At 44.3% G+C, this 24287-nt stretch overlaps 1 protein-coding gene and 1 pseudogene across 2 annotated transcripts; both read right to left on the reverse strand.

Annotated features, from left to right (window-relative positions):
- Positions 1-369: 369 nt before the first annotated feature.
- LOC110307044 lies at positions 370-3188 on the reverse strand (annotated as a pseudogene).
- A 9558-nt stretch (positions 3189-12746) lies between these two features.
- Positions 12747-24169, reverse strand: Znf2 (zinc finger protein 2). Of its 2 annotated transcripts, XM_021149190.2 has the most exons (6): positions 22959-24169; positions 21644-21810; positions 18416-18486; positions 17833-17959; positions 15686-15799; positions 12747-15161 (listed from the first exon to the last, which is right to left on the reverse strand). In XM_021149190.2, the coding sequence occupies exons 3-6, from the start codon at positions 18446-18448 to the stop codon at positions 14152-14154; spliced, it is 1284 nt and encodes a 427-aa protein (XP_021004849.1). In that variant the 5' UTR covers positions 18449-18486; positions 21644-21810; positions 22959-24169; the 3' UTR covers positions 12747-14151. The 2 variants fall into 2 exon arrangements, with proteins under 2 accessions (XP_021004849.1, XP_021004835.1); XM_021149176.2 differs by lacking the exon at positions 22959-24169 and having other exon boundaries at positions 21607-21667.
- Positions 24170-24287: the final 118 nt, after the last annotated feature.

The following is a 24287-nucleotide window of genomic DNA, read 5'->3' on the forward strand; positions in this document are numbered from 1 at the left end:
GATGACCTTAAACTTAAACCTGACAGCCAAGGCCGGGGATGGACCTATCTGGAAGAGCCATAGAGGAAGGATTACCTCACCAACAGGTCTATGAATCAAACCAAAAGGGATTATTCTCATATCTTACAATCTAGTGGAATTAATTCTCTAAGTTTTGAACTTGCTTGGCATCCATCACCCATTCCTTCATTGGCATCTCTATGCTTTGACACAGGAATGTCTGTCCTATCGTAGTATTTTAGAAGTGTATAACTTTACTCAGTTTCACAGGGTCACAGCTTAGGTTGGATAATCAAACATCTCAGTTCTATCTGATTCAGGTGAAAGACCAAACTCTGGACTTGAGACTTTACAGCTGGGGCTGGAATGTCAGACGTTGGGAGCTGAGGAGGGCAGAGTGAAGGCACGCCGTGCATGGACACGATTTGGTGGGAAGTAGCAGGAACAGCGTGACAAGGAATAAACTGTGTCTCCTTAAACCATGTAGATGGAAAGCCTAGCTCCTAGTGCAGACTGAATGTGGAAACAGGGCTTTCCAGAGTTAATTAAGGCTAAGTGAAGTTGTGAGGATACGGTTCTAGTCCACTGGGACTGGTAACATAATGAGAGAGGCATCTCTCTCACCTTGCACATGAACCAACAATAACTGTGTGAAGACACAGAGAAGACAGTCATAAGTCATCAAGATGGCGGTGTGCGCCTATAATACCAGCATTTGGACAGGAGAGGCATTTGGTGGAAGAGGATGAGGAGTTCGAGAACACCTTAAGCTACAGAGACTATCTGAAGCCAGCCTGGACTCCATACTACATAAGAGCCAAGAGAGAAAAAGCAGGTGTTTGTGAGTCGGGAAAAGAAGCCGGGCAGGAAGTGGCGTCAGAGGACTCCTCAAGCTCCAGGGCTCCGGGAGACACTTTCCTTAGGTCACCTAAGAGATTCCGTCTCGGCAGATCCAGAAGACTAATTACAAAAATGGACTTAAAAAATGAACAGTCTTAGAAACCTGTGAAACTACAATCAGAGCTAAGGATTCTGCCATCCAAATCAGAAATGGAGAACAGGTAGGGTGGTGGGCTAAAACTGTATTGTGAAGAAATGGTATCAGGCTGAAAACTCCGCAAACCTGATAATGGATATAAACCCACGGATTGAAGCAACTCAACACCTACCAAAAGATATCCACTCGAAGAAATCCACACCAAGACACAGCACAGTGGAACCCCAAGATAAAATTACTACATCCAAACAATGTTTGCAATACTAACCTTCACATTTTCAATCAAAAGTGTATTCACACAGAATCACCTGGCACTACCCCAAGAGTATAGTGGAGAGAGGCCAGCCTCTCAGCCAGGGTTCTCACAATCAACACAATGCCAGTTCAAGTCTACAATCACATTGTCTATGGCATAAAAAAATTCTATGACAAACTACTTACAATTGAGGTAAGTCTTTATAAATCAATATTCTCAGGTAACTCAGTTTAGAACACCCTGAACATATCAAAGGTCCCTTTTGTAAATTGACTAAGCTGTAAATCCAGCCTTGGGATTAAAACGATTCCCAGCACACATCTTACTAAGCAAGATACAAAGACAAGACATGCAGAAGCTCCCAAGTTGGTGTTGCTCAGCTTAGGGCAAAGCTGCCCTCACACGAGCCTGTCAACACAGCCGCTGTCAAGTCTACTATGTTTTTCTGGTTGTCAACACTCAGTTACTGCAACCCACACTCCCTGGGGGTCACGCCTCAACTTTTCCCCATCCTTTCCGTTTGCTTCCTCTGTGTTTTTGGACTTAAAGCTGAAGGACAACTGTTGTACCATTTCTGACCCTGGACAAACTTATCGTAAATTCTCAATCTTTTGTACCTATTCCTAAAATGGCCATGTACTTCCTTGGAATCTCCTCATCATTAAGGGGCTGTACACCCAAGCAAGATGTCTTCTTTGCATGATGTATACCCCACTTTCCCACAGATTTGGCAGTGTTCATACACATTAGGATGTTGGGAGCAAATTTCTGCCTCCCATTCAGGAATTATTTTTAAAATATAAAACCTCCTTTCACAGTCTACTGAGTTATGCTCCACATCAACAGTTATTTCAGTAACTATTAAGATAACAGTCTTAAATTTCTTTTTAGCCCTCATAACATATGATAAATGCTCAAAACCAACCAACCAACTAAAACCAACCAACCAACCAACCAACCAAAACTACCCTTGGACTGTCGTACACTTATCCTGTGTGTATACTCTTGTGTTGGCCATAGACTGAACACTCACTACAGGCCTGTCCATATGCCTTGTTTTTCCCTCCAGCATGAGTTTTCTGATGCCGAGAAAGAGATGAACTCTGGCTAAAAGCTTTGCCACATTCTTTACACTTATAGCATTTTTCTCCAGTGTTGTGTTTTCTGGTGTTTTGTAAAGAGATGAGCTCTGGCTGAAAGCTCTTTTACAGTCCTTGCATTTGTAAGGCTTCTCTCCAGTGTGTGTTCTCTGATGCCGAATAAGGGCTGAGCAGTCACTGAAGGCTTTGGCACAGTCACCACATTTATAGGGCTTCTCCCCAGTGTGAGTTCTCTGGTGCTGTGTCAGGGCTGAGCAGTAGCCAAAGGCTTTCCCACACTCATTGCACTCATAAGGCCTCTCCCCAGTGTGAGTTCTCTGGTGCTGAAGGAGGCCTGAGCGATCACTAAAAGCTCTGCTGCATTTGTTACACTTGTAGGGTTTCTCTCCAGTGTGAACGACCTGATGCTGGGTGAGGAACGTGCTCTGGCTGAAGGCCTTCCCACATTCGTGACACTCATAAGGCTTCTCTCCCGTATGAATCGCTGATGTTGAGTGAGGTAGGAGCTCTGGTTAAAGGCCTTGCCACATTCATTACACCCATAGGGTTTCTCTCCAGTGTGGATTATGTGATGTCAAATAAGGGCTGAGCGGTGGCTGAAGGCCTTCCCACACTCTAGACACTTGTAGGGCTTCTCTCCAGTGTGAATCCTCTGGTGTAGGGTAAGGTGTATGCTCAGGCTAAAGGCCTTCCCACATTCATTGCACTTGTAGGGCTTTTCTCCCATATGAGTTCTCTGATGCAGGACAAAGGTGGAGTAGTAACTGAATGCCTTCCTGCACTCATTACATTGCCAAGGTTCCCTCCCTGCACGTGTTTTCTCTTCTTTAATCATTTCTGAACTTGTGAAATTCTTAAGTGAACCACAATTATCAAGTTTCTCTCCTTGGTGTTGAACAAGTAGTGACCGCTGCCTAAAATTCCTTCTAAATTCATCACGTTGGCAGCCTCTCTCCACAGAAGGTCTCTTCTGAGGGACCAGCTCTCATCTTGGATGCTTCTTTCAGGTTTTCCTGCCGATTTTCTACAGACTCTTCACAGTCCCTGGCCCTTTCCTCGAGAAAGCTCTCCAGCAACGCTCCAGGGGATGGTTCCTCTTCAGAAAAGTGCTTCTCTGGACTTAGCCTCATGCTTTCTGTTATTGTCTCCCACTCTGAAAGAAAAAAATTGCATACACATAGAAAAATAACCTCTATACTAGAGAATAATAAAACAAATAAAAATGATGGCAGAAAACACATTCACTTCAAAGCTCTCAAAAAGAGTCTTGTACTGTTGGGAGTGCATGAGAAAAAAAGATGGCTGACTGAGAAAAGGTGCTGCAAAAAGGGAAGGGGTGAGCAGCAGGGCAACACTGCTTTAATCAGTCAAAACCAGGGTCTATGGGACACAATGATGGGGCCAGAAAAGAAGCCTCTAGGAACTTAGTCATACTTTCACTGAATACCCGAACAAAGGCCATCTTTAAATTTTCTTCTGGCTATCACTTTTCCCCATGTTCTCATGTCCTAACCGCAACTAAAAACTAATCTCTTTTACACACACACACACACACACACACACACACGCACACAAATGCATACAAATTGGTTGCTGCTGTTTCGAAACAAGATGAAAATTCTAGAAGGTAGTATTCAATGTTGTATGTATCTTCTACTAATTCAAATTATTATGAAGGTTAAGAGTTAGAAAACACATGACTGGGTGAGATAGCACATGCCTTTAGTCTCAGCACTTGGGAGGCAGAGGTGGGTGGATCTCTGAGTTCAAGGCCAGCCTGGTCTATAGAGTGAGTTCCAGGGCAACCAGGGCTACACACAGAGAGAATCTCTGTTAAAAAAAAAAAAACAAATACACAATCAAAAATAAAAACCAAAAAACAACAAAAAATAAAGAAAACATGATAATCTGATTGCTTACTATCATTTCCAACCAGAAAAAACACACAGAACTGAAGTGGAAACTTCCGTTTCTTTGGAAAGTTAGTTATGTCAAATGATGTTTTGCTGGGGCACACAGGTGAAATGATGTCTTGCTAAAGCAGACACAGGAAGGAATGTTTTCCTGAAGCAGACACAGGTGAAAGGATATTTGGATACAGCATGTGAAAGGACCCAGAATGTAGGAGTATAAATATGACCCCACAGACAATGGGAGATGAGCGCTGAGCACTGGTTTGCTTTGCTCTGCTCTGCTCTGCTTTGCTTTGCTATTCTTCACTAACAGTATGCATCTATTGGTTCGCCTTACATAACATTGTTGAGCTCAACTTGTGATACACCACCATTGAGAGAAACTGGCCCAAGAACTGCTTGTGAGGTTCCTGTGGCAGCTTGCTGCCTCTGTGGCCTTGCCTTAGTCCAGTTGGCGAGCCTGGTGGTTTCTTTAGGATTGAATTATAGCTGCCTGGTGTCTGCTCGCTGAAAGGACTTGACTGTAGCTGCTAGTTCATGCCTGGTGTCTGCCTGTCAAGGGAGACTGGTCCTCAGCTGATGAATTGTATTTGGTGTTTGCCTCGGGACTGAACTGCTGCCAAAGCAGATTAAGCTCGCTCCCAAAGAGCTACTGCTGAACAGGTTCACTTCCCCCATATTCTAATAACTTTTCTCTTCCACTACTGCTGGGTGGTGGGCTACAGGAGAGGCTGAGCCCTTATTGAAAGTAGGCTGTAAAAAAAGGATGCCTACACAGAACAAAACAGAATCACACTTTTTAAAAGAAAAGGAGCAGAGTGTGCAGAGAAGTTCAGGGTTCCATTTGCTCAGATTGGTTCCCCATGTGTCAGGGTACCTGTGTCAGAATCCTGATGTATGGGTAAACTTCAAGGGGAACGTTTCATTGCCAAAAGTGGTTTTAAATCCTTCCAGGCTTCCAAGGTGTTATCATTTGGATACAGTTTGAATGCAGCCAAGGGGTCATGTGCTAACTCGGTAACTAGTGCAGCAATGTTGGGGAGGTACAGTCTTTAAGTAATGAGGACTAATAAGATGTATTAGATCAAGGGCCAAAACTGCTGGAAGAATGTTTTGAGGAGTGAATTAATTCTTGCAGTAATGTGCTGTTTTAACATTGGACTGCCCTATATACTTGGTCCCTTCTACACATGACAATTTCCTGTTCTGTTTTTATTTTTGCCACACTGTTATGTAGTCAAGGAAGCTCTTACAAGGGCCATTAACATGTGACACAGAGCCCTTCATTTTCCAGAACTGTTTAAAGAAATTTCTTTTCTTGAAAAGTACCTGTCCTTGAAAACATATACCAACACAAAACACACTAATACAGATGTTATTTAACATTCAGCCATGTCTCTAAATGTTATAAATTACATACCATACTCAGAAAAGTACCTGGAATTTTAAAGGACAAATAGGTAGACAAATATCAAAAGCAAATGGATAAGCAGCTAAGAGAAATGAAGAATTGAAACTCTAAGTATCTGCAGAGAACACATGACACATGGAGGATACTGAGACGTGCCTGTCTTCTGCTAAGGATTCAAGAGAAGTCAAAAAGTTTAGGCACATAGACTATGATGACCTTGGAAGAAGGTAGGAAGATGTAGTTTGAAAATTTAGCAACTCTCCAAAGAACCTAGCAAAACGATGCTTTTCCAATTATACAAGGATAAGACCAAAGAAATATAATTTGCTGGTAGTTTGTTGCAATGATTCATTTTGACAGAATTAAGATGACATCATATTAAAACATCCATGACATCATTAAAAAATACCATAGTTAATCAATAACATTCATTTGCTTAACATAAAGGAAGGTACTGTTCTAAATATTTTCCTAAACTATTATACTTGATGCTCAGCACACTGACTGAAGAGCTATATTGTTTTATAGATGGGAACCTTGACTGACAAAAGTGAGTAATCCACAGAAATACTGGCTAGCTGAGACCAGCTTTGAACCCAGAAGACTGATTTCAAATCTACCCCGAGGGTAGAAAAGCGAGCGCTAAGCCATGCTGCTTCCGCTTGAATAGGGAACACAGACTTCAATCAAAAGCCAGTGGCCAAAGGTGGAAAAAGAAAAGCATTATGCTGCAAATATAAAATAGTTTGTAAAAACAGACAGTCAAGCAATGCAGGGGCACAGAGGTCCCTGTGCTCGCAGATAAGCACCAGGGAAGCCAGGAATGTCAAACACACAGAATGGTCTCTTCAAAGGGAAGGTGTGTAGCCTGTTTCTCACCCAGAAGGCTGGGAGCACAGCCCATGTCCTTTGCACTCTGTGTGGCTGAGACCACATCAGAGCTTCTTCCAGACCCTAAGCACTATCTTGTTCTTCTCAGTCAGGCTACAGAACCCATCTTTATGGATGATGCCACAAGTATTTTACAGAGAGTTTTCATGCAGTCATGTCTTTGAGCTTTATTGTACACCCAGGGGCAAGTTAATTATCACCAAGAAAAGTTCTGACCAAATTGTGCTTTGCTTAAATATGACTAAAATAATTACTCGTAGTCAGAATCTAGGAATTTGAACCAACAGACAAATCATGAAGTTTGAATAAACAAACTAGGTACTAAATTGTGTTGAACCAGACTGCCTTCTTATCTCTCACAGATTGACACTCAGCAGGCCATTTGTTTACAGGGACCCCTGCAAAGCAAGGACTCGAAACATCAAAATATCCATCCCTATTCATAGTATTTGATTTGATTGATTCTGGCTTTCTATCGAATCATCTCCACAGGGCTAGAGGGCAGCACAGGAGAGACCAGGTCTCCAGGTGGCCATTTCCATGGGGAGAGGAATCTGGCTAGCTCTTCTACAAGCACTTATGTGACCATCTGAGTTATAGTCCCACTGTCCCCAAGAGTCACTCACCTGGATTGGCTGCTTTCGAGACATCCCTCTCTAGTTCTTCCCTATGCTCCAACTGGGAGATCGCATGAGGTTTGGCAACTGGAATCCCAGTTCACAAGGAAATAAAAGGAGTCTGGTAAGGGGTGTACTGAGTGTCCTGGTCTTAAGGGAAGATTTGGCGGAGTGGGGAGAAGGAGAGAAGAAAGGGAGAGGGAGGAGGGTCCAGGTCTGGATTTCTTCAACACTGCTCAGAAGAGGGTAGAAAAGCTCATGTGGGGTGTGTCCTAGTTAGGTTACCATTTCTGTGATGAAACACCATGACCAAAGAAACTTGGGGAAGAATTTGGCTTAAACTTCTATATCAATATGGAAGTCAGGACAGGAACTCAACCAGGGCAGGAACCTGGAGGCAGGAGCTGACACAGAGGCCATGGAGGAGTGTTGCTTACTGGCTTGCTTCCATGGCTTGCTCAGCCTGCTTTCTTATAGAACCAAGGACCACCAGCCCAAAGAGAGTATCACCCACAATGGGCTGGGTCCTCCATCATTGAACATTAAGAAAATGCTTGCCGGGCAGTGGTGGTGCATGCCTTTAATCCCAGCACTTGGGAGGCAGAGGCAGGTGAATTTGTGAGTTCAAGGCCAGCCTGGTATACAGAGTAAGTTCCAGGACAGCCAGAGCTACACAGAGAAACCCTGTCTCAGAAAACCAAAAAAGAAAAAAGAAAAAGGAAAAGAAAAGAAAGTGCCCTACAGCCAGACTTATTGAGGCATCTTCTCAGTTGAGTTTCCCTCCTTTCAGATAACTAACTCTAGTTCGTGTCTGGTTTACATAAAAGTAGCTGGCACAAGGTTTATTTGAGTTTAGAATAATTAAATCACTTGTTTTGACCTCACTATAAAAACATACATCTATTCTCTTAGAACTTTTTTCACTAGAACTTTGTCTTTGTACCCTTGACTAAGGAATAAAGAGGAATGCTCCAAGCTATTATGATAAAGGTGTCCATTCCTCAGTCCAAGAGTGGTCAAACTAACCATAAACAAAAATTGGGAACTTGGTCTGTCCTTACAAAGATTAAGAACCGTTGGAGCTAAGGGCCTCAGAGGTCCTAGGAACCCAGGAAGTGAAGCATCAAGCCAGGTAAACTCACCCAGAGAGAGGTACCATCCTTACCGAGCAAAACCAGATTTCTGTGTTTCTTAGGCACATCTCCCAGGGAGGCTTCAGCTCTTCCCATTGGGTGAGAATCTCACCCCTATTCCTGATCAGCAATTCCTGAAAAGCCAAAAGCACCAATGCTTACCACTGGCCTCCTACCAGAAACCTACCAGAAGACCCAAGGAGACAGTAGAGGGGTGACAGGAGGGGCAGACAAAATGACCATGGTGTCCTTTTTAATAGGAAGACCCTCTGGCATGGCTGTGCTCCTCAGATCTGTTGTTTGTCTTTTTAAGTCATATGGGCAAAAAGAATGAGTAATATCTGACTGTCTCATTGCCTTCTCTTTAAAATTTATTTTTATTATATGTATAAGTATTTTGACTGCATGTATGTAAGTGCACCACATATATGCCTAATGCCTGAGGGAGCCAGAAAAGAATGTCAGATCTGGGCTGCTGCATGGATTCTAGGAACCACTAAGCCCCCCTCCCTCCTTTCTCCTCACCCCAAGCCCTCTTATCTGGAATTTTATTCCATTTACCATCATCAGCAACTATATACCTGGTTTGACATTTCCTCGAAGCTAAGTATGATATGGACAAGAACTTATACAAAATAACTGCTAGTCTTCAAGACTCCACAGAGATACCTATACTAATTTCTTTTCAATCAGTTATGACATGTTTCACCTTATTGGGTTTCTGAAAACCTTTATATGTCCCATGTGGCTTACTATGTGACTGAAGACCCAGTACAGATGTTTCCTGTGGTCTGGCTGTAACATCTCCTCCTTAGACTGACTCACACCACAGTGACACAGACTCTTTGGCCTCTCCAATCACTTATAGACACCTTCCCCTCCAACTGAAGCTGTTCTCTCTTGGAATGTTCCTATATTCTACTTTCCAACTACCTACTACACGACTTGGTTTTTCAAAATGAACTTTTATCTTAAAACCTTTTCAAATAGTCTCGTTGATGGCCACTCTTCCAGGATCACTAATAACTTGTCAGAGACAATTGTTTCTGCATTTAAAATGCATATTTATACATGTGCTCCTTCATGCTGTCTAGTTTATGTATATTCTCCTACTTCAGCAAACACCATGAGACAGGGCCTGTGGCTGTTAGTACTTTGCATCTCACAAGGCCATTTATAGTGGTGAGAAGCTAGATCATGTGCAGTACAACAGTGGCCAAGAAGCAATAATGGGAAGGAAAGTTCTGTCTAAGAGAGGAACATTTCCTGTAAGATTCACCACTCATCGGTCTCTCAGGATGACCTTAGCTGTCTAGGAAACAGGGCAGAGCAAGTTTAATAGAAGAAGACATATCCATGCAGAGAAAAGAAGAAATATAGACAATCTGAGTCCCCGGAGTCAGTAAAAAGAAAATATAGTTCTGCCATTTTCTTTTGATTTTCCAGCACTGGGAGGGTTTGAGTCCTCAGAAAGTGAGCCTAGAAGGTTTATTTAGGTTGTCTCAGTGACAGACCTGTTATAACCAGAACACAGATTTACCTTGATTTACATGAAGTAATTAACGATGCTTGTGCCAGGCTGTTCTGAGAAGGGAAATGTAGATTTTCAACTCTACAAATTACCTCCGTTCAGAAATGGCCAGGTTCCAACAAGTGTTACTGAACTGGTACTACTATTAACTGTATTGGAATTGCCAAGGCAACCCCTTCTTGTCCTGGTCATACCCTGACTCCATTTTGTATGTGTTCGGGCTCTTTCCAGCCCTTACGCCATAAGCTGTCACTATTACTTTCTATGTGATGGTGTTAGCATTACATTTAAAGTCTAGACCTCCTGTGCTTGAGAAAACAAAAAGCAAAAGAGAATACCTCTAACACAAAAGCCCCTGAATTAGACAGGTTGTACCCCAGCAGCCCATTTCCGTTTTTCCCCAAACATTGAACTATTCTTAAATTTACTGATCTTGTAAAATTTACTGTTCTATCAAGTTAGTGGGTCATAAGACTGCTATTTCTGGTTTTGTAATTGAATTTGCTTATTCTATTCATAAAGATAACTAGGACAATTGCAAAATATATATGTTAAAATTAGACCCTGCCTACACATAAACAGAATGCATGTAATCTAGTGGGGTTTGCCTTTATAATCCCTGTTCTGATACAGCTAGGTGCTACATCTTGGAAGTGTTCTGACATGTGGTTCTGGCCCCATATTGGGTGGCAGTATCTAAAATAAAAAGCCTCTTCTTTTTAAAATTTATTTATGGTCATGGTGAGTCTCTGAACAACACTAGAATCATAATATCAACACATTCAAGACTACCCCTTGACCTGGACCGTAGCCCAGCTGTATAACCCAAACAACTGATGTGTTCTATCAAAACAAATGTTACAAGGTTCTCCTGACTCATACCTGACAATGGTATCATTGTGTTTTTTGCCTAATAAACGCTCGGTACTCAAGCTTCAGTGCCAAGAGTTCTTTGGAGACAAGATCCTGCTCTTGGTCACTGGCTAATCAAGGACTCTGGTCTGGCTTTTTATGCATGGTAGTCTGTAACTTTATCCTCTGAAGTGTAATATGAGTCAGACTACCTACATGAGCTCTGAGATTCTGTAGACTTGTGAGTTGTCAGCTGGTGCATTCTCAGTATCTTCCCACAGGAAACTAATTTGAGCATTAGTTGGTATTTACAGGAGAGAAAATTTGATCTGCCAGGTCTCCAGGAACAAGCCACAATGTCAGACTGTCCTTTCTCCTATCTAGTGTCTAAATTTTAAGTAGACTGAAAGCTTCTTGAGGAAGAACTTTTCTCAACACTTTTCCTGGCAGTGGCCTGAGAGCAAACATGCTGCTTAGGGGAGTTTCTCATGTCCTTCTCCATGCTGGCTGGACCACAAACAAGTTGTTAGGGTTCATGTTTAAAAAAAAAAAAAACATGGCTGATCAATGAGACAGGAATGAAAGAAAGCATTACCAGTTAGCTCAGAGGGAGTCTAGTTGGACTTTGGGAAAATCTCAATAAACCAGGCCTGGTCACTTTCTCCCCCCTAAAAACAAACAAACAAACAAACAAACAAAGAACAAACATAATAGCAGGAAGGAAAACTACATTCAGTTTTGGTGTGGTCACACTGGGAAGTCATGCAAAAAGGTGTCTTTGGTCATCAGTGGTAGGTAGCTGTCAGCTCCAAGGGGGAAAGAACAAAGGAAAGACTAGGGGTCTGCACAGCAAGTGATCGTAGGTTGTAAACTCATGGACCCACAGCCTGGGCTGATGGCAGGGTCTTACACAGAGATTGCTGTGCAGCAGTGCAGATCACCTTCCCAAAAGGAAGCTAAGCATTGGCCTCCCCAGTTTTCAGTCACTTTCCCCAAAAGCACATTCAAAGTCTGGATTTGCCCCAGTCTTATGTCACTTGCAATGACAGCATCTTAGATAAATAGAATACTTGACACTGAGTTTATTTTGAAGAAAAGACTCAGAACTCTCAGAGACAGTCAACAGACACGTGTCAATAGTCTCCTTTATTTTTTTTACTCGACATTACAAAGCATTAGGTATTATCTACACACAGATCCTGTGATATTTTTCTTCAAGCTGCTTATTATATAAAATACACACACACACACACACACACACACACACACACACACACACAAATGTATTCCCTGACACTCTTCTACTTTAAGAAACCAAAATGAATTTGTTTGTAGCATTGGAGAGGACTGTTCGGCCACTTAACCTCCTCTCAGTTTCAATAGAAACCCACCTGGATCTACTGGAATACACGAGCCCATTTCCAGGCCTTACCTTGCAAAAAGGGAATACAGACTCCCAAAGTCAAGGTTGTCTCATACCTGACCTTTAATACGATAAAATACAGGGATTCACCGAGGAAACAGATGCATTTGGGTACTCAGGATCTAAAGCTTGGTGATGGGGAACTGCATTGATGATTTTAAATATCTAGAGACATTTCATTTAATAGAGAGCTTTTTTAGGTCTGGAATAATGGGTAGAAAGGGAAGGACTCAGCTAAGTCATGTGCAAAATGTAACTTTGACAGTGGCTTCTAGTGTCATCCAAATATCAAGGTGACTGTATCCGTAGCCTTCAGGTGTGGATACTGGCTCAAGTAGAAGTGATCAGAATGGCACCTAGGCGATAAAATTATCTTTAGCGTTCCCTTCCTTATTCATGGTGATGTGCTGGGCCCAACAGTACAGATTGAATGGACACTCATACACACCAGATGAGAGTGACAGGTCTTGGTTTATTTAGGAGGCTTGTTACTGTACCATGAGCAATGAAGAAAGAAGAAATAGAACTTGGGAGAGATGACTAGTATATTAAGAGGCAGGACTGAAAATTTCGAGAGAAAGGAGGTGGACCCAAGCAGGTTTTGAATAGAGACACTTTGGTATTCATTTAGATAAACATTTATTGATCACCTAATATTTGCAAGGCACGCTGTAAGACACAGAGACCTATTAAATCACACCTCCAAATGCTTACAATCTAGCTAAGAAGATAATTCAGGTATGCCAATTATAAGACAAAATTTTAGAGCGTAATCTATAGTAGAAATACTGAAGGCAGATTCACACTGAAGACCTCGTTTCTCCTTGTGTCATGTAGGGTATTTTACTTAATCTCTCTAAACTTCAGTAAGCTGATCCGTGAACTTCAACAAGGCCTCTTTCAGTGTGAGGACTGGTTGTTGATCATGTCCGTGAGCAGAATGTGGTGGTTTGAATGAGAATTGCCCCCTTAGGCTCATATACTTATTTGAATGTTTGCTACCTGATTGATGGAATGTTTAGAAAGGATCAGGAGGTGTGGCTTTGTTGGAAGAGGTGTGTCACTGGGGGTGGGCTTTGAAGTTTCAGAAACCCTTGCCTAGATCAGTGTGCCAAGACCAGTCTGTCTGTCTCTCCCTATCTCTTGGCCTACTGCTTGTGGATCAGATTTAAGTTCTGCTCCAGCACTGGGTCTGCCTGTCACCATGCTCTCACGATGATGGTCACAGACTCACCCCCTGGAACTGTAAGCAAGACCTGCAAATGCTTTCTAAGTTGCCTTGGCCATCATGTCTCTGCACAGTAATAGAGAAATAACCAAGACACCTGGCTTCACCCTGCGTCTCCTAGACTATAGTACTTAATTTCTCTAAACTTCAGGGTGCTCCTCTGTGAAGTTCAGACAGCAAAAGGACCCGTTTCACAGATTTAGTGAGAGGATCAGTCAACCTAGCCCTTTTACAATTCACTGCTGAGACTTTACCCTAAGATCAGTGCTTAGTAAGTGCTACCACTACTACTAGTCTAGGAGAGCTTTACTGGGGCACAAGAGAATAAGGTCTGGGTGCCAAAAAGCTCCAGAAGAGCTATAGAAACTTCTAGAGAAAATGGTACTCTCTCACAATTGTGACATTCTCCAACTGTAATAGCCTGCAGCTATTTAAAGTGCAGTGATAACAGGCCTATTCTCACTGTGTCTGCAGATTCCTCTCCTAACATCTGTCCTATGATCTCTCCAGCTTCCTTTCGCAGTGCTTGGGATCAAACTGCAGCTCCTCATGCATGCTAGGCGGGAGTCTATCACTGAGCTGTGCGCAGCCTCTGTGCAGAATTCTGAATGTGGAGGAGATTCATGGTTTAGTTTCTGCACTCCACGTTAGTTCTGTAGCACAGGAAGGAGGCGCACCGTTTACTCGGACCCTGAAGCAGAGGTTGGGCAGAAGACAGCGGCCAGAGTTGGCAGAATGAACAAATGCTGGCTTTGTAGAGGACAGGGAACCCTTCCAAGCTCGCAGGAAGGCCCGCTGTCTAGCTCATGCTTCCCCCTCTGTCTATCCCTTGTTTGGCGTAACGTCTCTGATGCTGAATAATTGAGGACTTGGAGCTGAACTCTTTGCCGCACACACTGCACTCAAAGGGTTTCTCCCCCGTATGAACTCTCTGATGTCTCGTGAGCCGGCACCTCTGGCTGAAGGCCTTACCACACTCGCTGCACTCATATGGCTTGTCTCCAGTGTGTATCTTCTGGTGCTGCGTAAGAGAAGAGCGGTCAAAGAAAGCTTTGCCACACTCGCTGCACTGATAGTGGGGCTCCTCGGTGTGCACTTTTTGGTGTCTGTTTAGGGAAGTGACGCCATAGAATGCTTTCCCACAGTCCCTGCATTCGTAAGGCTTCCTGCCAGTGTGGATCAGCAGGTGCCGAGTGAGAATGCTTTTCTGGCTGAAGGCTTTCCCGCACTGCTGGCATTCGTAGGGACTCTCTCCGGTATGGATTCTCTGGTGGCGAGTGAGGGATGAGCGGTCAAAGAAGGCTTTGCCACAGTCATTGCATTTAAACGGCTTCTCCCCTGTGTGAATCCGCTGATGCACAGTTAGGGATGAACGGTCAAAGAAGGCCTTGCCACACGCATCACACTCGTACGGACTCTCTCCGGTGTGGCACATCAGATGTCTACTGAGACTGCTCCTGTGGCTGAAGGCCTTCCCACACTCGGGACAGTCATATGGCTTCTCTCCAGTGTGAGTCCTCTGGTGTCGGATGAGGGACGAATGGTCAAAGAAGGTCTTCCCACACTCACTACATTCCTGGTCTTGGTGTTTAGTGAGGGCTTTCTTGGATGGAGCTGACATTTGATGCAAGCCTTTATCCAAGGAAAGGGGCTTTTTGCAAGTCCTTGCTTTGGGACTTTTCTTCTCTGGTTCCGACCCACCTGTTAGTGTTTGGATTTCTCGTTTAGGGCACAGAGAACTTTGCTTTCTATGGATTTCTCTCAGTGTGCCTTTTGAAGCACCTAGGGTCTCAGGCTTAGCTTCCAAGTCTGCAACAAAGAGAAAACACATGTGGTTTCTTCTCTGGACTAAGAGACATGACAGAGGGGAGAGATTCTAGGACAGATGTAAAGGTGATGCTTGGTCCGGGAACAGCTCAAGCCAAAGGTGTGGGAATGAAGGAGGAGCCTGGGAAGGAATCTGAGCAGACCTCTCAGGATACAGGAGAAGGGCCCTGAGAGTGGGGCAATAGCTTATTAGGGTAGGCTAAGGAGAGAGCTGGGTGACCAATAAAAATATCCTAAGTGCACACAGGCAAGGTCACAGTTCTGAGAAACAAGTTGGTGAATACAGATAAATAACACTTGACCATGTAGAGGGGGAAAGAGAACCAGTGAGTGACAGGAATCAATCATGCAAACAGACAACCTGTCTGAACAAAGATGGCTCCTAACACTCCTCCGACCCAGACAACCAGACAACCTGCATTTGAGCAAAGGTGACTCCTAACACTCCTCCGATCCAGACAACAGAAGCAAACACAATCCTGACCATGCTGTTCCAACCTGCTTACCTAGAGAGACACTCTCTGGCCATGCTTTCTCCTCAGATCCATGAAAACCCCGCATCCAGGGCTCGCCCCTTCTCTTGAACTGAAGAATCAGATCAGGTCGAGGAACAGGAAGACCTGCTCATGGAGGAAAAGAAAAGCAGGTGGCTGCTGGGATGAAAATGTCAAACCATTCCAAAACTTAACCTGGCCTCTAAGTCTAGACTCTTCTAGAAATGCAGAGAAATGACCAAAAAGCCTGAGGGAGGATCAAGACTGGAGCTCTTGAAAGGAACAAACAGCAGGCACCAGGGCAGTGCCCACAAAATCCACCTCAGTTCACAGGCAGTGAAGGAAAGCTTTCCATTGGCACCGGCAGGATAGAGGCCCTTGGCTCAAGAGGTAAGTATTAAAAAAAAAGAAAAAGAAATCATCTCGACTAAAAACGCTGAAGGAGGGGCTCAAATCTCTTTGCTCGTATTTAGTATAATGCTTTTATTGAAACACGTCAGTTGTGTTCACTGTAGGAAAGTTAGAGTTCTGTACAAGTAAAAAGAAAAACAATCACCCGTCATGCTGTCTATTAATTTTTCTTTCCTTCATTTCATGTTGATGCAGAAAGACCTTACATGTGATTCTACTAACAACTAGATAATGGGGCCAGTGAGATGGTTTATTGGATGTACCAAGTCTGCTAAGCTGGGCTGGCTCCCTAGAGCCGGCATGGTAAAAGCAAAGAGGAAACTCCCGAGAGTTGTCCTCTGTCCTTCACACACATGCTGTGGCATATGTATGCCCCACCCTCAAATGAATAAAGAAAAAAAATGTTATAAGAACTTTAGAAAACTGGATAATGAAATACTGACTTGTAAACTGAAGTTCTTTGCACGTAACGAATTTAAAATATCAATTTAATTAGCACAGATTTTCTACAGTGTTTTTAATGGCTATACAATACTGTGGTAAATGTGTCCCTGTGAGCTGTATGAATTAGTAATCTTATTGCATTCCTTGTATCATTCATTCGCCAGAAGCAATCATACCCATAGCCATATAAACAAAGTTCGATCCCATGCCTAGAAACACTGGAGCTGGCTGTGTGCTGCTTCTCTCCTGACTGGCCATTGGCATCCCTTCCTGGTGCTTCTGGTCTCTAACCTCAGGGATCCCATGCTGTCCTAAGATTTCACTCTCTAAAGCTCAGATGTTCCTCAATGGCAACTGAACATTCTGTTCTGTTTAGGATACGATTTGGGCTTAATCCAGAAGTGTGTGTGTATGTGTGTGTGTGTGTGTGTGTGTGTGTAGGTATTAAACAGAAGGCCTTGCATATGCTAGGAAAACACAGGACCACTTAGCTACACCCTCCGCCCAATATTTGCTTTTTTAATATAAATCTGCTGTTTTAGTTTGTTTCTGCACCTGTGTACTCCTGCTTCCAGAGTGGCCAAGACTGCAGGTATGCACCACTGTTCTTAGCTTCAGACTCTTATCCTGGAAGCTTCTTAGAGTTCCTTATTACTTACGGGTACTTCACTTTACCTCACTAACAGCTGACATCGACAGCAGCTCTCAATGTCCCCTTGTCACATAAGTGTAGTTACAAAGTGCCATTTATAGGTAGTGTCAATAAAACAAATACTCAAAAATCAAGCATATCTCTGATAACCTTTCTCCTGTTCACAGGGGCACATCTCTGTAGCTTCTTCCTCTGGCTTCCATGAAGGGATCAATATCTCCTCATACCAAGATGGCTCTTTATTCTACCAGATGGAACTAAGGACATGACCTGTTGACATGCCAGGAAAAGACCTGGACATATTAACGATTTTACTTGCTGCCTCCGGAAAGCCAGATCCACATATACATTACACACTCTGCTCTATCCTCTAGATTGCCTTTTGTTTTGTCAAACAAGTTGCTGAACAGGAGGCCTGTGGTTGCCCAGTGCTATTAACACCAGGGAAGCCGATCTGTCCAGGGCTGGGTTCACGAGCTGTGCATCTAAAGCCATCTCCTTTGGCTCTTTTTGTCTGTCAGGTGGCTCTGGACTCAGGTGGGTAGTGATCCGCAGTTCATGTGCCCCACACTCATTCAGGACGAGTTCTGACTCCTCACAGGGAGCCTCCTCACCCAGTGAGATGATGCTCACCCAGTGAGATGATGCTCACCCAGTGAGATGATGCTCTCATAGTTCTCTAGCATCACGGCCTTGTAGAGCGCCCTCTGCACGGGTACCAGACGCTTCCACTCGTCATCTGTGAAAGTCACTGCCACATCTTCAAATGTCACCAATGCCTGAAAATACAACCATACTCCCCCTTACAACCCTTTCCTTTCTTGTTGTCTGTTTTGTTTTTCATGAGACAGGGTCTAACTCTCAGTGTTTTATAGCAAGCAACATATACACCAGCCTAACCCAGCACTCTTTGATGTATGGGGGCTGACTCTCACTCAGTCCATAACTGGCTGCACCAATGGGACAGCCAAGACAGAACCACTGATCCTAGATGACCTCCAGGTGACCTGTTCTGTCAGCTTTGGGGAAGATCACATGGAGCAACAGCTACAGGTGTCTTGGGCTTGGTCCTAGGCTGGTAAGCACAGGCTCAAGGAACTGAAGGTCACCTTGTTTTGGAGCCTTTCACTGGGCTAGGAATGGAGGGCTATGAAGGAAGACACTTGGGATAAAGAAACTAACTACATTTTGGCCACCAATAACAGTCTTTTGGAAGCAAAACAAATCCACCTCACCTGACATCTGGTAGGCGGAGACACGGCAGCCATTCCCTCCTATGCTGCTCTGGTAGGGAAGGATAAGAGCCCTAGTGAGGAAAAAGTGTGGGGGAGAAAAGATATGAGAATGAGCATTTCTGGGGTCTTGACTGGTGTGGCAAGGCCCCTCCATATACCAGTGAGTGCAATGTAGCCACCTTCATCCCCATCACCTCACAAAGAGTAAACCAAGCAAGGCCAAGAGCACTCCATGCTCAGTCCAGAGTTAGAACAAAGGCTATGGATATTAAAGCCACAGTGCATTGAGTTCTGTTCCCAGGAATCGGAACCCAGGAATCAGAATATAGCGAGAGTCATATGATATTTATATATTCACATTTAATATCACCCTGAGTGCTTACTGAGCAAAAGCCGCAAGGAGCTTTAGAGACGACTGGATGGATAAGACAAGTTCTGTATCCTCTTGAGAGTAGCATCCCACTTAGCTCCAGCTAACGAAGCGTCCATCTGACACTGTCAGACTGTTCACCTCACTTCCAGAACCAGACTGATCATATCACAGCTGAGCATTGAGTGTGTAACTAGGCACACCCCGGTCTGCTTTCTCTTGCTCTAAGGAAACACTGAACGAAAGCAACTCAGGGAAGAACAGGTTCATATGGGTCACACATTACAGCACATGACCAAGAGAAGCCTTGGCTGGAACCTGGAGGCAGAAACTGAAACAGAGACTGTGTAGGGACACTGTTTACTGGCTTGCTCAGCTACTTACACAGCCCAGGCCTACCTTCCCAGGGGTGACATTATCCGCAGTGGGCTAGGTCTTCCTATATTATCGATTGGCAATTCAGAAGATGTCCCACACAAATATGCTAACAGGCCGATGGAGGCAACTCAGTGGAGATTCTCTCTTCCCAAGAGTGCCTAAGTTTGTATTTAGTCAACAAAAACTACGACAGATATGATCTGGTAGGAAAAGATGACATCCTTCTTTGTGAACATGAATTTTAAAACGTTGGGACAATATGCAGATGAGTCAGAAAGCTAGGAGAAGGTTCTGAGTGGTCACAGGGCCCCGAGGAGCAGAGTCCTGGAAGACAGAACCAATGGATGCGGCGGCTCCATCAGTGCTGAAGTGCTGGAGCTCACCCGTGCTTCTGGAGGAGAGAGGTGAGCTCCGGTTGCAGCTTTACTTAGTCTTGGATTTCCAGAAGACTCTTACACTTTGCTTAAGTTAGCTAACTGTGTCTCACTCTCTCTCTCTCACAATGAAGAGTCTAATTAAAGACTAGTGGGGTGTGGCGGTGTGTGCTTGCAATCTCAGCACTGCCTTAGCCCAGGCAGGAAGAGGCCAAGGGAGAAATGCAGCAGCTCTCTCCGCACAACTGGGACCTACAGTTTTGATGTATGCGTGTGTGCGTGTGTGTGTGTGTGTGTGTGTGTGTGTGTGTGTGAGAGAGAGAGAGAGAGAGAGAGAGAGAGAGAGAGAGAGAGAGAAACTTCACAGGCTGGGAGGACCTGGAGTCTTGAATAGATAAGAGGCAGATCGTTATCACATCAAGAACTACTACTGAAATTAGATAGGAGAAAGTCACTTGTGAGCAACACCTTAGAGAACATGAAACCGGAGAAACCAGCAGAGGTCAAAGTACATCAATAGGTGCTTTGGGCAAGGGGTGATTTCAGCATAGCTGTGTCCTCATTAGTTAAGTTCTTTAGGAAGATCACTGGGACGAGTAGCAAGAGCCTTCAAACACAGACATTCTTAGATCGGCCAATTCTCTTCGAGAATTTATTTAAGAAGTATAAGAAAATAGTTACAAGGGTTTTAATTAACCATCACTAACACGTTATCCTTATTGAAAGTTATCTGCCAGCCAGCTTCCTAAGCACATTACACATATCCTATTTAATCTTTAGGTAATGCAACCAAAATCTGGACTCACCTAAGCACCTATGACAGACAACTTGATTAAATAATCTATTGTCTAGCGGCTAGACACACATTGGGGCACTACAGAACTCCACCATAACTAGCATTGAGTGCTTGCTCTCATGAGGCACTATGCTGAGTGCTTTCTATAAAGATAATTTAGTTCCATCTTCATACATCAATAAGAGAGGCACTATTTCACAGCAATTAAGAGATTCAGGCTTTGTAAAAGGCTGAGGTGGACCTGGGAAAAGTCTGCCTGAAGCTTTTAATTCTGTTATAATTTACTTTCATTGAAAGATAGCCATAAAGTTAAGCAGATCTTTACCTGCAACACATCCCAGCATCTCGGGAAGCTTGATTCGCGTGACTGAAATTTCACGGAAAACAGAAGTGTGGTGATATACGCCCTTAATGCTAGCACTTGGAAGGCTAAGGCTTAACACAACGCCAGGTTAAGTTACAAAATAAGAACGTATCTCAAATGTAAAAAGAACACTAGGGAAAAGATCACTAGTAAATAGCCAACAACTTCAATGGAGTAACAGACAACTGGCCATCCCACGGACTTCTACACATCTGACGCTTACTGGTGGTGGGAACGAAGTTGTGCTAGTTCGACTTGATGGTGGTCAGAATGTCAGCCTCTAGAATTGTTTCTCAAAATTTTGTTTATGTTGACCTCATTTGAGACGCACAAAATATCCTGCTTGGTGGGTCTTACTCTGATACTGTGGGTCTTGTCTGTCCGCAGTATAGTCCCATCACCCTTATTTCCCACTATTCCTTAACAGTGCACTCCAGTCAATATCATCTTAAAACTGCCTAAAGCCATTTGCGATTTCCTTTGGGGTTTTCTTCACCTCAAATCCGGTATCGTCCAGGAACACCCTATGCTCACACCAGGACATTCCGGTGCAGGCTCAGGGCGAGGAGCTGAAGCAAAGGGAGATGTTTTCTAGGGGACTTGGGAGAGAATGGAGTGGATGCTCCCAGGTTTAGCGTCGGAACCATCCACATCCATGTAGAACCCATCATGGAAAGAAGGAACGAAAGGAAGACCGGGATCTCCAACTTGAAAGTACAGGATTCTGACACACAGTGGACATACCCTACGAGGACACTGTCCTCACGGAACCGACACACACCAGAAGGGAAGACTCTCTGCCCACACAGGCCACGCCCACTAACCCTCCCCCAAGTGCCCAGAGTCCCCGTGTCTCCTCCGCCACCGCGTCCACTCGGCTTCTTGAACACCTAGACCCGCAACCCTCACCTTCGGCAAGAGTACTGGGAACCTGCGAACACCTCACCGCCTCGTGTCGGGAAGGCAGTGCGCCTGCGCAAAGATCTTCGGCCTCTGAGCTCCAATCAATGTGTTGCCTTTGCACGAACTACACTTCCCAGAAGCGTCAACAGCCAGCGCGCCGTGAGATGACGCGTAAAATCCTGCACAAGGTTGCACTCCAGGTCTGTGGTGCTGAAACGGATGGGACCAGGCTCTGAAACCAGGAGCCTTGCTGTCCAGAGAAGGCAGACCTGAGCAGAGTAGCTGGGGAGGAGGACCCTAAACAGCACAAGTTCGATTTCTAGTTCGTTTCCGGTTTGCCAGTGTGCCTATCTTTTCTGAAAGCCAGGGTTCCCGTTCTTAGTCTCCTTTCAGTAGACTATCCCAGATGCATGAGCCCAGAAACATACCCGTCGCAGTCTTCCATCAAGAATTCGTGGCGTAGGTTTAATCCCAGATTTGGTAGCATGTCGGAGAATTTACACTCAACTCTGTAGCCGTAATCCTGAATGAGGGTGACCTTCTTCCTACTGCTTCAGAAGATACCAGCCAAACAACAGACTATAGACTTTAAACGGTGTGTGTGTGTGTGTGTGTGTGTGTGTGTGTGTCCTGAACTCACTATGTAAACCAGGCTGGCTTCAAACTTAGAGATCCACCTGTCTCTGCCTCCAAAGACCTGGGCTTTTAGGTGTGCATCACTCCACCTGGCCTCTTTGTAGCTCAAAAAGGCTACAAAACTTCAAAAAGGATGCAAAACTTCTAGGGAAAAGTCTCAATTTGTGAGACAAAAAAAGGGCAACCTTCATTTGGTCCTATGATATCTGGATTTGCCCTCTCTCTGAACCAAAAGACAGGTTTGGGCTTTTCTGGAATTAACTGGATACTGCAGAATATGAATTACAGTATTTAAAGAAATAGCCAGGCCAGTCATGAGAAATTAAATGAGGGTCCCAAGCCCATACCATTTGTAATTGAGGGATTAAGGAACACTCTTTTGATAGGCTTAAGAAAGCTCCAGCACTGGGGCTTCCAAAGGGATGGGCTGTTTCAACTATACATTACCAAAAAGCAGGATTAATAACCATTCTCATCTGGCCATTGGGTGGTCACAAATGGTCATACCATACCTCCCTGAACAACTGGATCCTGAAACCCAAGATAATCCCAGTATCTCCAGGGACTGACAATGACTCTTTGATCTCCCATTACTATCTGTACACCCCTTCCTAAAAACTTAATCTCTTTGGCCATCAATTAAACCTCTCCAATATCAGTTTTTCTTAAATAGAACCTAGAATTGGTAAAGAAGTAAATTTTTCTACTGAGTAAATACCTACCTTCAGGATGTTACATTTTCATGCTGCTTTCTGGAAGGAAAGTGGTTTGCTGAACTCCAAGAGCAGTTCCATCAAATACTGACCACAGGTTTTGTCTCTCGTGCATGGCATCCAGAAACTCTCCTGTGTTGCTATGTCGGCTACAGGGGACACTAAAGGGGTGGCTCATTTGTCAGTAGAGGGAATAAATTATGTCACTAGACTTCCAAGGTCTCAGCTCTGCTGTCTAATTTCTGTTGACCCCTTTTGCCTCTGTCAGTCTCATGGACCCCTTGTAAGCCTTGGTCTGTCCCTAAGGCAGTGTGAAAAGGGCAGCTGTAAAAGGGTTCCTCTGTAATCCTGAAGGATGGCTGCATACAGAAATCCTCAACTGTGTTCCCCGAGTATTCAATGGGAGCTTGTAAAAGAGCCCTGCGATAACTTTGGTTGGACAAGGTCAGGAGAAACATACAATCACGTCTTCTCAGGAAAAGGATTCTTCCAGTCTGCTCCTGAGTTCTTGGGGGCTGTATGGTATGTGCTCAGACATGGTCACGACCCTAGGACTGATTTGGAGGACATGGTTCACCAAGTCTTGCCAAGTCTTCAGCTGCCTATAGGTGTTCATGGATATCCTTACTGAATGAACTAAAGCCTCCCCAGCCTGTGCTGCAAAGACTTACAAAGTAGCCAAGGCACTCTCACAAGCAATTCTGAACTTGCTCAGAGTCTGCAGGTGTTTCGAATCATGACCAAGACATTAGGCAGCAAATGTGGCTTGCACAACAACCACTGCCCTCAGGAAAGGTAGAAGCCTTAAATGGTAATCCCAAGAAGCTAATGAAGAAAGCCCCCGTGTTACTTTCTATTGCCGTGACAAAACACCATGACCAGGGCAACACAGAAATAGTTTATTGTAGGCTTACAGTTTCAGAGGAGGAGTCCAGAACCATCATATGTGACTCATTTGGGCAAGCAGGGATAGTGTAAAGCCATGAGCAGGTGGGGTAAAACCCGTGGCCTAGGGCTGGAACATGACTGTGTGTGAACAACCTGTACCATGAATACACAAACGCTTCTGAAGTCAAAGGCAACATATGTTTAATAAACTCTGGGCCTTTACGAACTTCCCAGACTTTGTCTCATTCACCCCCGGGCTCCTTCCCGATGTTCCCAGACTCTTTCCCGGTTCCGCGGAACTAAATTTGCCAGGTCAAGCCTGCTACTGGTTGGATGTGATGCATTAGGCTACTGTCAGAGAAAAGAGCCCAGAGCTAGCTCCGCCCTCGCCACGCCCCTGCCCGGGGTCCTAGCGCGAGGACCCCTGAGCAGCTGTCCGAGGCTGAGCCT

The sequence above is a fragment of the Mus caroli genome, chromosome 2 (assembly GCF_900094665.2).
Source record: "Mus caroli chromosome 2, CAROLI_EIJ_v1.1, whole genome shotgun sequence".
NCBI classification, from domain to species: domain Eukaryota; kingdom Metazoa; phylum Chordata; class Mammalia; order Rodentia; family Muridae; genus Mus; species Mus caroli.

Excerpts from the sequence above, each read along its gene's own strand:
- Znf2 (XM_021149190.2), bottom strand. The coding sequence starts at position 18,448 with ATGGCTGCCGTGTCTCCGCCTACCAGATGTCAG. Across the intron at positions 17,960-18,415 it reads CTCCGCCTACCAGATGTCAG|GCATTGGTGACATTTGAAGA; the intron begins GTGAGGTGGATT and ends TTGTATTTTCAG. Across the intron at positions 15,162-15,685 it reads GCCAGAGAGTGTCTCTCTAG|ACTTGGAAGCTAAGCCTGAG; the intron begins GTAAGCAGGTTG and ends TCTTTGTTGCAG.